The sequence below is a fragment of the Erpetoichthys calabaricus genome, chromosome 4 (genome assembly GCF_900747795.2).
Source record: "Erpetoichthys calabaricus chromosome 4, fErpCal1.3, whole genome shotgun sequence".
Taxonomy (NCBI): Eukaryota; Metazoa; Chordata; class Cladistia; order Polypteriformes; family Polypteridae; genus Erpetoichthys; species Erpetoichthys calabaricus.
The window spans coordinates 106,885,011-106,898,966 of record NC_041397.2 but is presented as its reverse complement, the minus strand read 5'-3'; the positions used below and the strand labels follow the sequence as shown (position 1 = coordinate 106,898,966).

The following is a 13,956-nucleotide window of genomic DNA, read 5'->3' as shown; positions in this document are numbered from 1 at the left end:
ACACAGCTGTTAGTGGGTTAGGAGGGATTGTGATACTAAGGCTGTCTGAGAGGCACTTAAAAATTTTTGTCCAAAATGATGTTAGTTTGGTGCAGGCCCAGAACATGTGACCCAGTGAGGCAGGAGCTTGGTTGCAGCGCTCGCAGGTTGGATCCTGGCCTGGAAACATTTTGGACAGTTTTAAGCGAGACAGATGAGCTCGATATATAATTTTTAGTTGAATAATTCTATGCTTTGCGCATATAGAACTCGAGTGAATTCTCTGCTTTGCTACCTTCCACTCCTTTTCTGATATATTGATTAAGAGATCTTCTTCCCAATGTCCTCTTGGATCTTTGAAAGGTAGGGACTCTAATAAGATTTTATATATTGCGGAAATAGTGTTTGTTTCCTCGGAATTGAGCAGTATTTTTTCCAGCATTGTGGAGGGTGCAAGGTGGGGGAAATCGGGCCATTTCTGTTTAACAAAATTTCTAATTTGAAGATAGTAAAAGAAATGTGTAGCTGGGAGGTTAAATTTTGAATGTAATTGTTCAAAAGATGTAAACATGTTGTCTATATAAAGATCTCTGAGCATTTTAATCCCAAAACTTTTCCAGGTATTAAAAACTGGATATACTTGCGAAGGTTGAAAGAGGTGGTTCTCTTGCAAAGGTGCCACTGATAAAAGATTTTCCATCTTAAAATGCTTCCTAATTTGGTTCCATATTCTGAGTGAGTAAAGCACAATTGGGTTATTAGTATATTTGCGATAACTTTCATTTATTGGAGAGCAGAGCAGGGAATATAAAGAAGTACTACAGGATTTTACTTCTATTGCGGACCAAGCCTGTGTATGTTCATTTATTTGTGTCCAGGTTTTTATGGCTTGTATGTTTGCTGCCCAGTAATAAAACTGAAAATTAGGTAAAGCCATGCCACCTTCTGCCTGAGGTCTTTGTAGGGTCGCTCTTCGGATAAGTTCTTCGGATGGTTTCTAACTTCTAATGGTTGGTTATTTAATGTCATCCGACTATCAGGCAATCAAAGGTTTACTACATAATAAAATTGTAAATATAAAAATATGCTTTAAACAAATAAAGCATCATACATATTAAAACAAAATATTTTTGTAGGCAAATTGAAACATTACCATGTAAAAAAAATACAAAAGTATAATTTATCTGCCGGGAGATAAAGTGGGAATATTTAGGGAATATTAAAGATTGTGATGAGAAAACACAGTAGTCAAAAGGCAGAGAACCTAATAAATTTCCATTGACATATCCAAAAAAGAAAACTATAATTTAAAGTTAAAAAAATAAAAAATATCCTAATCATAATTATTAAGGTTTTCACTATTTGCTAAGTGTGTGTATTTTATTTGTTTTGTCTTTTATTCAAAAGCTTAAATGTTGAGTTCTAGGTGCCACCATCTTAACATAGTGTTGGTGTAATAAACTCACACATAATGGTGATGTAGATTCATGTGACTGGCTTTGTTACCACCACCAACAATCTCAAAATTGAAGCAACCATGATAGAATTAAAAAAACTGACTGCAGTGTCATATAACGATAAAAATAAATAAGCATAATGAAAACTTCAAAAAAATCATAAAATAGTACAACAAGGCAAAAAAATAAACTTAGCATGTGTTCACAACCAATCCACACTTACAGTATGTTTATATGACTCGTTGTGAGGTAGACTACTGAGCTAGGACATAAGCTTCTTATGCAAACATTGGGTGGCTAGATCTTTGAGCAACAATACTAATGTTAACAAGAGTTTAATGTGCAAGTGAACTATGTAATAGAGCACCAGATTTTAAAGAGAGACAAGCTTAAATGCTTTGGCAGCTGTCCAAGTAGCATTGTCTGCAGTTCATTTCCTTTTGCTCTCTTTTTTTTAAACAGTTTGTATATGTTTGTGATCTATAACACATAGGATGGAAGAAAAGATATATTCCTATGACATTTAGCAGTCTGTTTGAGTAGGCTTAACAGTGTTCTGTTATAACCACAAGCCAGCCCTAATTATATCGTATTAAGTTGTTTTTAATTAAATCTGGAGTTTTCCTGGATCAGTCACATATCATGTCTGTATGTCATGTGTTGTTTTTCACTTCTGCAGAGATTTTAAGGCCTGATTTTAAATGAAATTAGCTTATGCTGACCAGCAGATTGCTGAGGTTTTAACTCTCAAAGAAACTCCAAAGAAAATAGAATTAACGAGAAAACTAACAAAGAATAGTATAGTAGTATTGATTAGCAGAGCCACATATGTATTTTGTATTTAAAATTAGTTTGATGCATTTGTCAAAGTGAAATATTGTCCTTTTTAGAATTTCTAAAAGTTCAAACATTGCTAAGGTAATTAATGTAGTTAACTATATGTTTTACCAAACAAAATTCATTGTACAGAACTGTGGCACCAAAGACTGATTATTTTATGATAGCTGATTTAAGTGTTTCTAAACAATTCTGAATTTTAAAACAAAATATAAAAAATATGGACCAAGATTCTTAAGATGTTATAAGTGATATCAGGATAACAGAGTGTCTCGGTGGATACTGATAACATCCAGTAGCAAGTAGACCCTAGTTTGGATCTTGGTTGGGGTGCTTTTTCTACATGGAATTTAAATTTCCTTTGTCTATTCACTTCAACGTCATGTTTTCTGTTTTGTTGATTTCTAAATTAGTTTGGTTTGCCATAAATTGGCTTTAGGCCAAGTTTCTGTCTTGTGGCAGTTAGCTGTGGCTACTTGCTATATTGCATTATTTAAATAGGTTCAGAAAATGGATAAATAGATATAACTGGTACCATAATTAATTAATATTTAATTGGTAATTAATATTTGCTTTAGGTAAATATAATTGTTTAAATAATTTAAATGGTTTTGTTTCAGTTATATGTTCTTAATAGCATTGCTTAATGCTCTTAGCCTGATTAATTTTGCATCTATTATTTTTTTAATTCAGAATGTATGTACTTTGATATCTTCTCAACAAATGATTCAGAGGCTTTACCCATACGATCTATTACTGGGAAAAGATGGCAGAATGGCTGTAGAAAATGCTTTGAGTGTAAGTTTGTATGTAAATTGTTATCTTTCTGTTTCTAAGTTATTTTAAGAATGATATAAAATATGACTCCTAAGAAAGTGAAATTAATAAAACTACTGTAGTAGTGTTAACTAGCAAAAACAGTTTGAGATTGTAATGTTTATTTTTCATTTCAAAAGAGTATATATAGTATGTTTGTTAGATTTAGAACAGTTGTTCTCCTATATTATTTTGATACTGCAGTGTCTTCTAACATTTTTACTTGTCGCAGTAGGGGGCGCTAGTGCTCCCTTGAACCCTCAGATACCATTCCAAACACTGGGTAAAACTCCAATACTTATTTTTTTATAATAATACTGTGCACAAAGCACCCTCCACTCCACACTACACATACAATACTTCAGTAATCAATAACCAATACAATAAACCAATCCTCCTCTCCCAGACGCGTTGCCACCCTTCCACCCAGCTCAGCTCACTCGTCTGGGGTTTCCCAGAGTCCTTTATAGTCCCTGACCCGGAAGTGGTTCCATCCCAACAATCCATAAGTCCTTATCACTTCCGGGTCAGATTAAAAGTCCTTTTCTTCAACCCGGAAGCACGTTGTTCCTTGTGATCATGACACACTTCTGGGTTATAGGGCACGTAGCCTTCTGTAAGCCTCCCTACAGCGGCTCCTGGTGGTCCCCATGGTATCCAACAGGGTTGTTTATAACAACTACAATGTCCATAATGCCCTGCTGGAATTTGGGGACCTTCCATGCTGCTGGGAGAGCTCCATCTGGCGGCCTGGAGGTGTGGACCGGAATATTTGGCTGGCCATCCCTCACATACTATTGTGATTTTTCATTCTTATGGCTCTTCTAATTTATCTTCCATGCTGCTTAATCATAAGATGTTTAGCTTTATGAAAAAGTTTCCTTAAATATAGTTAAAACAATTACAGAGCTCTGGTAAAAATTGCTAGAAGATGTTTCACAGACATGCTTTAAATGCAAATTTAAAATCTGAAACACATTATAATTAAACTGCTTAGTTAAAGAATTCAACAGAATTCTGACAACATATATGTATATATTATGGAAAAGATTCAATGCCAGTTTAACTTCTTAAATCTTTTTATTTGAGTTATAACGATGTGGTTATTATTCTACCTTCTCAGATCTATTGGTGATTTAATAATATAATATGAAAAGTTTTTTTTTCTGTGGGTAACTGATTGTCTTAATTTTACATTGGGCCAAGTTCAGCTACATCATTCTGTTATAAGCTTACAAATGTGTAGGCCTGATTATTTGTAAAAATGCTTTTTGCATATTCCATCATTTTGTACTTTCCCAACAACGTCTTCTCTAAGTGGTAATTAATGCCTGTTTTCCCAACAGAAAGCATTTTATTCCTTACTGCTTTCATTAGATACATTGGCTCTAATTTCCCTATCAATCACATAGACTTTATTTACTAGAGAGGTATGTTGTCCATGGTAAAGAAATACAATTAGCAGCTTTGTATATTTTGCCTTAACTTGTATTTTTTATATTTTGCTTTCTAAACCCCAAACTTTCCATTTGCAATGAATTTGAAAACACTTAAATTTTTTTTTACTTTAATGTTTTTAAGTCTTGTAGATCTCTAATTGAAAAAATAGTTTAATGCATGTCTAATTCAAAATCAGATAAAAACAAATCTGAAACTTAACACTTTTCAAGGCAAAGAAATCATCTGCCTTTGGTCCAGATTATTTTTTATTAAAGATGTGCCAATTTTTTATACATGCTCTTGCAAACTTTTTTTAGAGCTTATAGACTAATCTTAACAGAAAAGTTTGGCTTGATGGCTTATATTAAGCATAGACTTAGACTGTTTGGTCATAGCCATGATTGTTATGTGAATGAGAGTCCCCTGCATTGTGTAGTATGCAAAAAATATGTAAGAGAAAATTTTTTTTTTGTTGTTTTTTTTTTAATAATTGTAGTGGAACTTTTTAAGTATATTAAACATGCCCATTTTTGCATCTTGCAGAAATTTGAACTTCTTGATGCTCATAAGCTTTCAGTATCTATGTCAACAGTCAAAGTGGAAAAAAATTGTGGGCAGCTTTCCTTTCAGGCAGCAGTTACTGTTCAGATTGCAAATAAAAGAGTCACATTTCAGGTATGCTTCTTGTTAAAAAAAATATCCTTAGATTAAAAATTACAGTAAGTGCACTCTCTTGTAGGTCTTGTAATTTAGATACCTGGACATGATGAGCAATCATGTAGTTTCCACTGAGTCCATTAATTTATTTGTTTGTCACCTAACCTTAGATAACAAATAACAGATTCTGTTTCAAAAGTGAAAATTATTTTCACATGAAAGCCTTTATGGGAATTCATGTCCTAGTAGGTCAATCAAAAGATCTGACTGTATATGAATGAACTTCACAACTTTTGAAACAGCAAACTTTAAAAAGGCAAGGTCAAAGTGGTATTTTGTATATTGTCATAAAAACTAAACAAACATATCACTAAAAAAATCTAATACTAACCCCCAATCATGGTAATGGAAAAGTGATGGTGGCTGTTTTACTGTACAGTATAGTCACAGGACCTGGATAGTCATAGTCATTGAATCCACCGTGAACTCTTTTTTTATACTAAGGTATTATAAATGGATTTGTAATCCATCTCTCTGACAAATAGAACAACACATCAACACAATTGCAGATCAATGACTAACTAAAGTCATCAAGTTTACACATCAACTGAAATTGTTTGCTGAGAAGAAATTAATCACAGGTTGTTTTGCTGAATTAAGAATATGGAGTGAAATTTTTTATTTGTAAATTTCACCAAAGGTTTTATTTTTTTCTAATTTTAGAACTTTGTGAGAACTATATTATTGTCAGCTTATCTTATGTAAAGCCATTGGAATAAAAGAGAGTGTACTCGCCTTTTTACATTATAAACATATCCTTCATTTTTAAAGTTTAAAGTTAAAAATAATTCAAATGATGGTGGTTTATACTTTGTTTACTCATTACATACTTTCATAAGTAATATTTTAGTGTAGTTTTGTAGCTTTTTCTTTTTAATTTACTTTAATAAGACCATTCTTTCTTTTCCTCTCTCTTCCCCATGAATATTAACTAATGTTAAGGACACTTTTCTATAACTTTATCATTCTTAAAAAGTGTTCCTGAGTTAAGTGATTCATTTCATAGATATGCTTAATTTGTTTTAATGCAGTTAGTATATGAATACAATTTTTCAGAGTTTCTCTCTAGCTCGATAAATATTTTCTTGTTTGTGGTTTTCTAAACCAGATATTTAATTTTATTTGTTCTGCAGGTTCCAGCTGGAACAAGACCTTTGCGGTCCCTCACTGGAAGTCTGAGCTTCATCAAAACAGACAGTCATGACCATTTGTTGGCAGAAATAATACAGTCACATATGGTCAAAGACATGTGTCTAATTGGTGCAAAGGTTATATTAATATTATATTAATACTGAATACAATAATTTGCATTTTATTTAAACATCTATAGATAATATTTTGTTTATTCAATTTAAACTATTTTAGTTAAGTATTACCAATTGAAACTTTCTTTATTCTGCTCTATCACAACATGCTAGTTGATCAGTGCAAGGCTAAATTTAGAACTGCTGACAGTTTTCAAAACTTTACCCAGAAGTCATTGTTAATTCAGGTATTGGGGCAAAATAATATCAATACTTGAAAAGTTTCAAAAAGCTTGTCTTTTTGACCACATACATCCATTCATTAAATGAAACACTATTTCCATTAATAGATCAAATATATCAGATAATTATTCTAACATGTTAAAAATGATTTTTTTTTTTTTCAGGGATGTGGAAAATCTGTGATTGTCAAGGAATTTGCAGAGATTTTGGGCTACAAAATTGAACCCATTATGCTGTATCAGGTAAAGTAAAAATGTAATTATGAGACTTTCTTTGTTTGTAGCCAAGTGCTTAGCAATATTTCAGTAAATAAAAATGTAAGTATTATTGAATGAAATAAAATAAATGCAAATAACTTTGTTAATTCTTAGGTTTAGTTCAGTCAAAATGTGGTCAACTTTTTCCATGCAGGCCAAGATCCATAATTACAGGACTGAGCATAACTTATGAAATCTAATTAGACCCATGACCACCTCATTCTATGTGAAAACATTTGGTCTGGATTGTGCCCATTGTCATCAAAGTGTGGGTGTGTGTGTGTGCCCTGTGGTGGGCTGGCTCCCTGCCCAGGGTTTGTTTCCTGTCTTGCGCCCTGTGTTGGCTGGGATTGGCTCTGGCAGACACCTGTGACCCTGTAGTTAGGATATAGCGGGTTGAATAATGAATGGATGGATGGTTGTGCCCAGTTTTCATTCCTTCATGTGAATATTTGTAATAATAGCTACTCATTTCAAGTTTATCTTATAGTATGACTAAGGGGCTCCGCCCCCTGCTTGCTTTGCTCGCCCACCCCCGGGTTTGGTTTACCGGATATACAATTTAAAGAGATTGTTATTTTCATGGGAATTGTTACATATGCATTATTTTCACTTTTACTTAAAAACTTTTGTAAAAACAATACCTGTCCTTTATTTCCAGCCCCGGGCATGGTTACATCTCTTTCTCACAGGACGTATAATGTTGTTTGCGTTGTGAAGGGGGTGCGGCTGAACACATGCTAAGGAGATGCCATCGGATCATCTGCTGTCTTTCTGCTGCTAGTGAGCTGCCTGTTCTGCTTGTCTTGCTGCCCGATCATTTCAAAGCCTGTACAGCAGCTGTCGTTTTGCCACTTCGTGTCTCTGCCACTCGCGTTGTGAAGGGGAGTGGTGTTAGGGTGGCAGAACGCACACTAAGGAGAAGCGGTCGGATCACCTGCTGGCTTTCTGCTGCTGGCGAGCTACGTGTTTTGCTTGTCGTTGTTTTAAGTGCTGGGAGCAAGTTAAAGTGTCTCTCGCGGGACTTCACATTGTCTTCCGAGAAGATCACGTCTCGTCTCCCTAGTCTCCCTCCCAAAGATTTTTTTTTAATAATAGAGAGATATAACAATTTCTGCCTTTTCTCGGTCCTTTCAGTTTTGTGTTGTTTTTGATTTATGTGGGTTTGACCTTAATGGAGACTGTTGTTTTCTGGTGTTTCCTGTTTCTAGAATGACCAACCTTTTTGGGTGTTTTATTTAACAATGCAAAGGTATGCTCACTTTTGCCTTTTAGCCAATGCTCTGCAAAACATTTTGCTGCACTCTGGGCGTGTTCTGGAGGCCACCTTCCTTCTGTTAAGTTTAGGGCTCTTCCTTGTTTAAGGTTGAATTCTTTCCAGTCAAAATTTTAGAGTTTCAGTTATTTTATGAAAGGTGGATTTAGGAATCCTAACCTACAGTAACTTGTTAATATATTTAATTTTGCAATTAATAAATAAGAGCTCTCTGTATTGTATATGCAGTTAAAGGATCATTTGTTTAAATTTTCTTAGTGTTTTTACTTATTTTTAATACTTTAGTCACCATATACAATTTCATATATTAGTAATTTGTCATTTTTTGCATACCCCAACTTACTTTGCAGAGAGTTTTGGGGTCAGAGCACAAGATCAGCTGTTTGTGCAGTGCCCCTGGAGCAATTGCAGGTTAAGGGACTTCTCTGCAGTACTTTCTGTTAAAACTCATCCATCTTGAATCTTCACTCTGCATAAAAAAAAACGTTTTTTATTTTTGTTATGATATGGATTTTTCTTATACCGCAACACCGGTTTAAATAGCCTAAACAATGTTCAGAACATGGTGCAGCGGGAAACTGTTTTTAGGGGGGACCTTTTTCACTGCTGCACCGCTAAACACAAATGCAACGGAGTACATGCGTTAGTGGAGGTATTGAACGGTGAAAATGGACAGAGAACATTCTGAAACTGAAGCTGTAACAGACGATAAAGTTGAACATGATGACACAGAAGAACTTTTGCCGAAAAAAGGAGCCGTGTCTGTTGTCTGTAGATACTTTGGTTTTAAAAGGTCGGATGTGGACCATTATGTTCAAATGTGTGAATACTGTTTCTGTACTACTGGATAATACTGCAAGCCAAGTTGTACTTGTTTTATTTTTTTCTCAATACTGTGTAATGTACCTGGGTACTGTGTAATAGTGTGATGACTTGTTGAATTTATTCTCGACATTTCCACTTTAATCGTGACGCTTATGACGAGAATAAAGTCGACATGTTGACTTTATTCTTGACATTTCTACTTTATTCTTGCCATTTATGTCGAGATTATAAGTCGATATATTGACTTTATTCTCATAATTTGTCATTAAAGTAGAACATCGTAAACTAAACTTTATCTTAAAATGATATTTTAATTTACTAGAGTTTTTCAAACACTGTCATAAGTTATGTAGCACATTAAATGCTTTGTATTAAGTGTTCCTGGAGCCATGTTAATCACTATTTGCTTCTTAAACTGACTTCCTCTTGCACTAAGAGGAAGCGCAGGCAGCAATCACCACATAGAATACATTATTTCATGATATTCCTGCTCCCTGAACATTTGAAATGCTAAGATAAATACTTAGCATTAAAGCATGTATTAATCATGTGGGGTCACGGTGCCGTTGAGGGTGCATTGCTGCAAGGGGGTCCCTGGTGTTCCCTGTGTTGAATTTGCATGTTTTTCTGGTGGGTTTACTCGGCGTGCTTCAGTTTTTTTCAAAGTCATGTAAGATGTGGGGTTTTGTAAGGCTATATTAACCCTGCTAGTGTATGTATTGCTCGTGTTCACCCTGTGATGTGTTGGCACCACATTCAGGATTTGCTCCTGCCTCGCATACAATGCTTGCTGGGATGGGTACAACTCTGAATGGATGGCATAATTAAACATGTATAACGAAGATTTTTTTAAAGTTCTGAACACTCCGTGGTCTTAAGTTTATAGCTAGGTTTAATTTCACAAAGACGTTTATCATGTGTTGATTGGTTATGTGGAGAAAGAAAAAGGAAATATAGGAACTGCGGGTTTGGTACGTCAGACAGACAGCATGCATACAATAAAGAAAGCCCGCTCAGAAGAACTTCCATTGAATTCTGTGTTCGTGTCTCCGACCACCAGATCACAAACCCAATATTTACACAATATTTAAGTTAAACCTGTACAACACGCATTCATACATCCAGTTTTTTGGAGCCTCATTCCAGCTGCCATAAAGTTCTCTACACTGAACGTACACCTGGGGACCCTTTACTGCGAGGGAGCAGCACTACCGTGCATGTTTAATACCTGCTTTAATGCATTTCATCATGAGAATTTATCTTAGCATTCTACATTTTCAGAGAGCAGGAATATCACAAAGTGAATGTATTCTGTGTGGCGATCGCTTCCTCTTAGTGCAGAGGAAGTCAGTTTAAGAAGCGTGTAGCGATTAACAACTGTGTCGGGGAACACTTAACACAAAGCATTTAATGTGCTACATTAACTTATGACGGGGTTTGAGAAAATCTGGTAAATTAAACATTGACTTTAGGATGAAGTTTAGTTTACAACATTCTATTTTAATGACAAAATAAACTATGAGAATAAAGTGGAAATGTCAACTTTAATCTCGACATATAGTTTTGTTTTTTTTTCCACTGTGTCCGGATTTTTATTTTCTTCACCGTGGCCCTAATACGCTTCCGTAGCAAGTTGCAGTTGCAGTTTTATTATATATGTATATATCTTAGCTTGAAGCAGGATCCATATTAATGCAGTTTGCCTTAATGATGGTTCAGTTGGTAAAGATGTCATCACCAAGTTGCACTTGTTTTATTTTATTTTTAATTTTACTTTAATTAGGTGAATACTGTGTAATTCACCTGGGCTTTGAAGTCTTGGAAGTAATAGTATTATTACTGGAAGTTGCACTATTATTTATTGTATTGTTATTATTTATTAGTTTAATTATGCAGTTTAATTATGGTAAAGTTGTTTAAAAAGTCACTTTAACGTGTCAGTAGACAGAAATTGTTAACATTAACAAAGTGTGGTTGGTTTACAAAAAATATTTACTATTTATTCCTTTTCTAAGACATGTTCAGTGCAATACAACTTTTAACAAGCACCTCTGGATATTTTACTAAGTCTAAATGTATCTTTGGATGGTTGAAAAATATGTTGTCAAAATTTTAGTTTAAGTTGTTTGCAAACTTTGTTTAATAAAGAAGTTCAATATTTTGACTGCATCTGTCAAGCAATGTGATTCATTTTCTTCATTAGTGCCACCCCCTTGAAAACTATCACTTTATGGGGCCATGCAAACCTGTATTAATACTTGTGTGCACATTAAAATGTTTCTTGTACAATGTTCAATTCTCATGACTGTGGAATAGGTTATTCTTAGCCAGTCTACTGCAGTAATTGCAGTGGAAAATGTGGTTAACATCCACTCATGCATTGGAAAAAGTACCGTCCCAATACAGTGAAACCGGTATAATTTTGAAAAATACTGCGATATAGAATTTTGGTCATACTGCCCAGCACTAAATGTGCGTAGCCTTGAGTCATCAGAGACCACTCCGACAAGCACTCTCATCCCTATGGTAGTACATGATGGGTAACTACAGGGCTGATGTCAAATCTAAGTTATTAAAGATTGGTTTCAGAGAGTGTCATTTAAGAGTATACCCCAGCTTTTTTCTATACTACACTGTGTGAGAAATATATGGGATAACATAGACCCAATGTATATTTTCTGTGACTTGAGATTCAGATTCGTTAAAAATAGATTAGTTAATGAAACCAGAGATGACTGAGAAGCTAACCAGTATATTTGTGAGGTTTTGGCACACCGACCTGTAAAGGCAAAAAGTAAAAGTCCTGTGATAAATCTCTAAATCTGAAAGTGCCATACCAGTTTTAATCTTTTTATAGTGAACAAGGGAAGGGTTTCCTGACATTCCAGATAACCTTTTCTGTATCTAACCCTGGGCTAATAAATGAGAAGAGGGAGATGAACCATTGAACTAACAAAATTAAAATGAGAATCCAATTTTAGCATTATCACAGCTATACAAGCTGTGTGTGATAACTCACTAGAAGACAATGAATTTGGGCCACTTTTAATTTCAGAGAAGACTCTTTGATAATTGAGAAGTGCAAAGAATAAAGAGAGCAATAAGATATAAACAATTTTTATCCTTCACATGTAACAGTTTGGATATACTGTAGTTAAGTTAATCTTATAACCCAATGAAAGCTTATACCAAGCAGAACTTGAATATTTTCTGAAAGTTGTCGTAGATCTGCCATGTCAAGTCAAGTTGGGGAGCATTCACTGGTACATTGCGTTGCCACACCCACTACACGATGAAACAACTCAGGATCCCGGTTTGCAACCACCCAGGCAGACACGCAGTCCAGTCCCACCCTCCAGAAATGATCCTCTATCTGCAGCAGCCAGGTGTTACGTGGGTGACCCCTTGGCCTGGTCCAGCCACTCGGGTACCCAGCAATGAGGATCTTATGAGCCGGATCACCCTCGGGGAAATGCGCCACATGGCTGTAGTGCCGTAATTGACGCTCCCTCACAATGCATGTAATGTGCCTCATTCGGGACTCCATGAGCAACCACTCATTCGACACAAAGTCAAACCAACGGTACCCAAGGATTTTCTGGAGAGACACAGTACCAAAGGATTCCAGTCTTCGCCACAGGTCACTGGATGGCGTCCATGTCTTGCAACCATATAGCAAGACAGGAAGCACCAGGACTCTAAAGACTTTCTAAAGACTTTCATCCTTTTGCAGAGATATTGGGAGCACCACACACCCCTTTCCAGTGATCTCATGACCCCCATTCTCTAGGAAGAGTCACCAGAGACATGAATGTCACTGCCATGTTAATTAAACCTCTCAATAAGGTCGACACTCTCCGCAAACAGACACACTGCTGATGGCTGTGCCCAAGAGGTCATTAAATGCCTGGATCTTGGTTTTTATGCAGGACACTCACAAGCCCAGACCCTCAGACTCCTCACTCAGCCTCTCGAGCGCCCCGATCAGAGCCTGCATAGACTCCGCGAAGATCACAGCATTGTCAGCAAAGTCAAGATCCATGAATCTTTCTTCACCAACAGATGCCCCACAGCCGCTGGACCCCACGACCTTGCCCAACACCCAGTCCATACAAGCATTGAATAGAGTAGGAGCAAGAACACACCCCTGACGAATCCCAGAATCAACTGGGAAAACACAGAGATTCTGCCTCCACTCTGCATAGCACTCACAATACCAGTGTACAGGCCGGCCATGATATCCAGCAACCTCGAGGGGATCCCGCAAACCCTCAGGATGTCCCACAGGGCAGCTTGATCAACTGAGTCAAACGCTTTGCGAAAATCAACAAAGACTGCAAAGAAACTCTGCTGATATTCTCGTTTGCGCTCCATGAGAACCTTCAGTGCCAGCATGCGGTCGATAGTAGACTTCTTAGGCGTAAAATCAGACTGTTCCGGTCACTGGTAGGTGAGCAAGTGATCACGGATCCTATTGAGGACGACCCTAGCAAGGACTTTACCCGGCACAGAGTAGTGTTATCCCCCTGCAGTTGCTGCAGTCCAGGCGATCACCCTTCCCTTTCCAGATAGGGATGACAAGTCCCATTTTCCAGTCAGTTAGGATGATTGCCAGTCTCCCAAGTGGAAGCAGAGATTGCTTGCAATGCCAGGAGGACAGCCTTACCACCAGCCTGGAGACGTTCACCCCAGATACCACAGATCCCTGCAGCCTTTCCCCTCCTCAGCTGGTTCACCACCTGTGCAATCTCAGTGAGATTGGGTGGTTCACAGCTAATTGGAGGATTAGCCTCAAGAACCGTGAACCCAGAGATGTCCAACGTCCTAGCCGGAGGATCAGCTTTGAACAACTGCTCAAAGTAGCC

General features: G+C 36.5%; 1 protein-coding gene across 1 annotated transcript in view; it reads left to right on the top strand.

Annotated features, from left to right (window-relative positions):
• vwa8 (von Willebrand factor A domain containing 8) overlaps positions 1 to 13,956 on the top strand; it is a 509,572-nt gene that overhangs the window by 151,471 nt on the left and 344,145 nt on the right. Inside the window, exons 9-12 of the mRNA XM_051925677.1 lie at positions 2,967 to 3,071; positions 5,073 to 5,204; positions 6,380 to 6,514; positions 6,898 to 6,975. Of these exons, the coding sequence (XP_051781637.1) occupies positions 2,967 to 3,071; positions 5,073 to 5,204; positions 6,380 to 6,514; positions 6,898 to 6,975 (450 nt within the window). The remainder of the gene's footprint in view (positions 1 to 2,966; positions 3,072 to 5,072; positions 5,205 to 6,379; positions 6,515 to 6,897; positions 6,976 to 13,956) is intronic.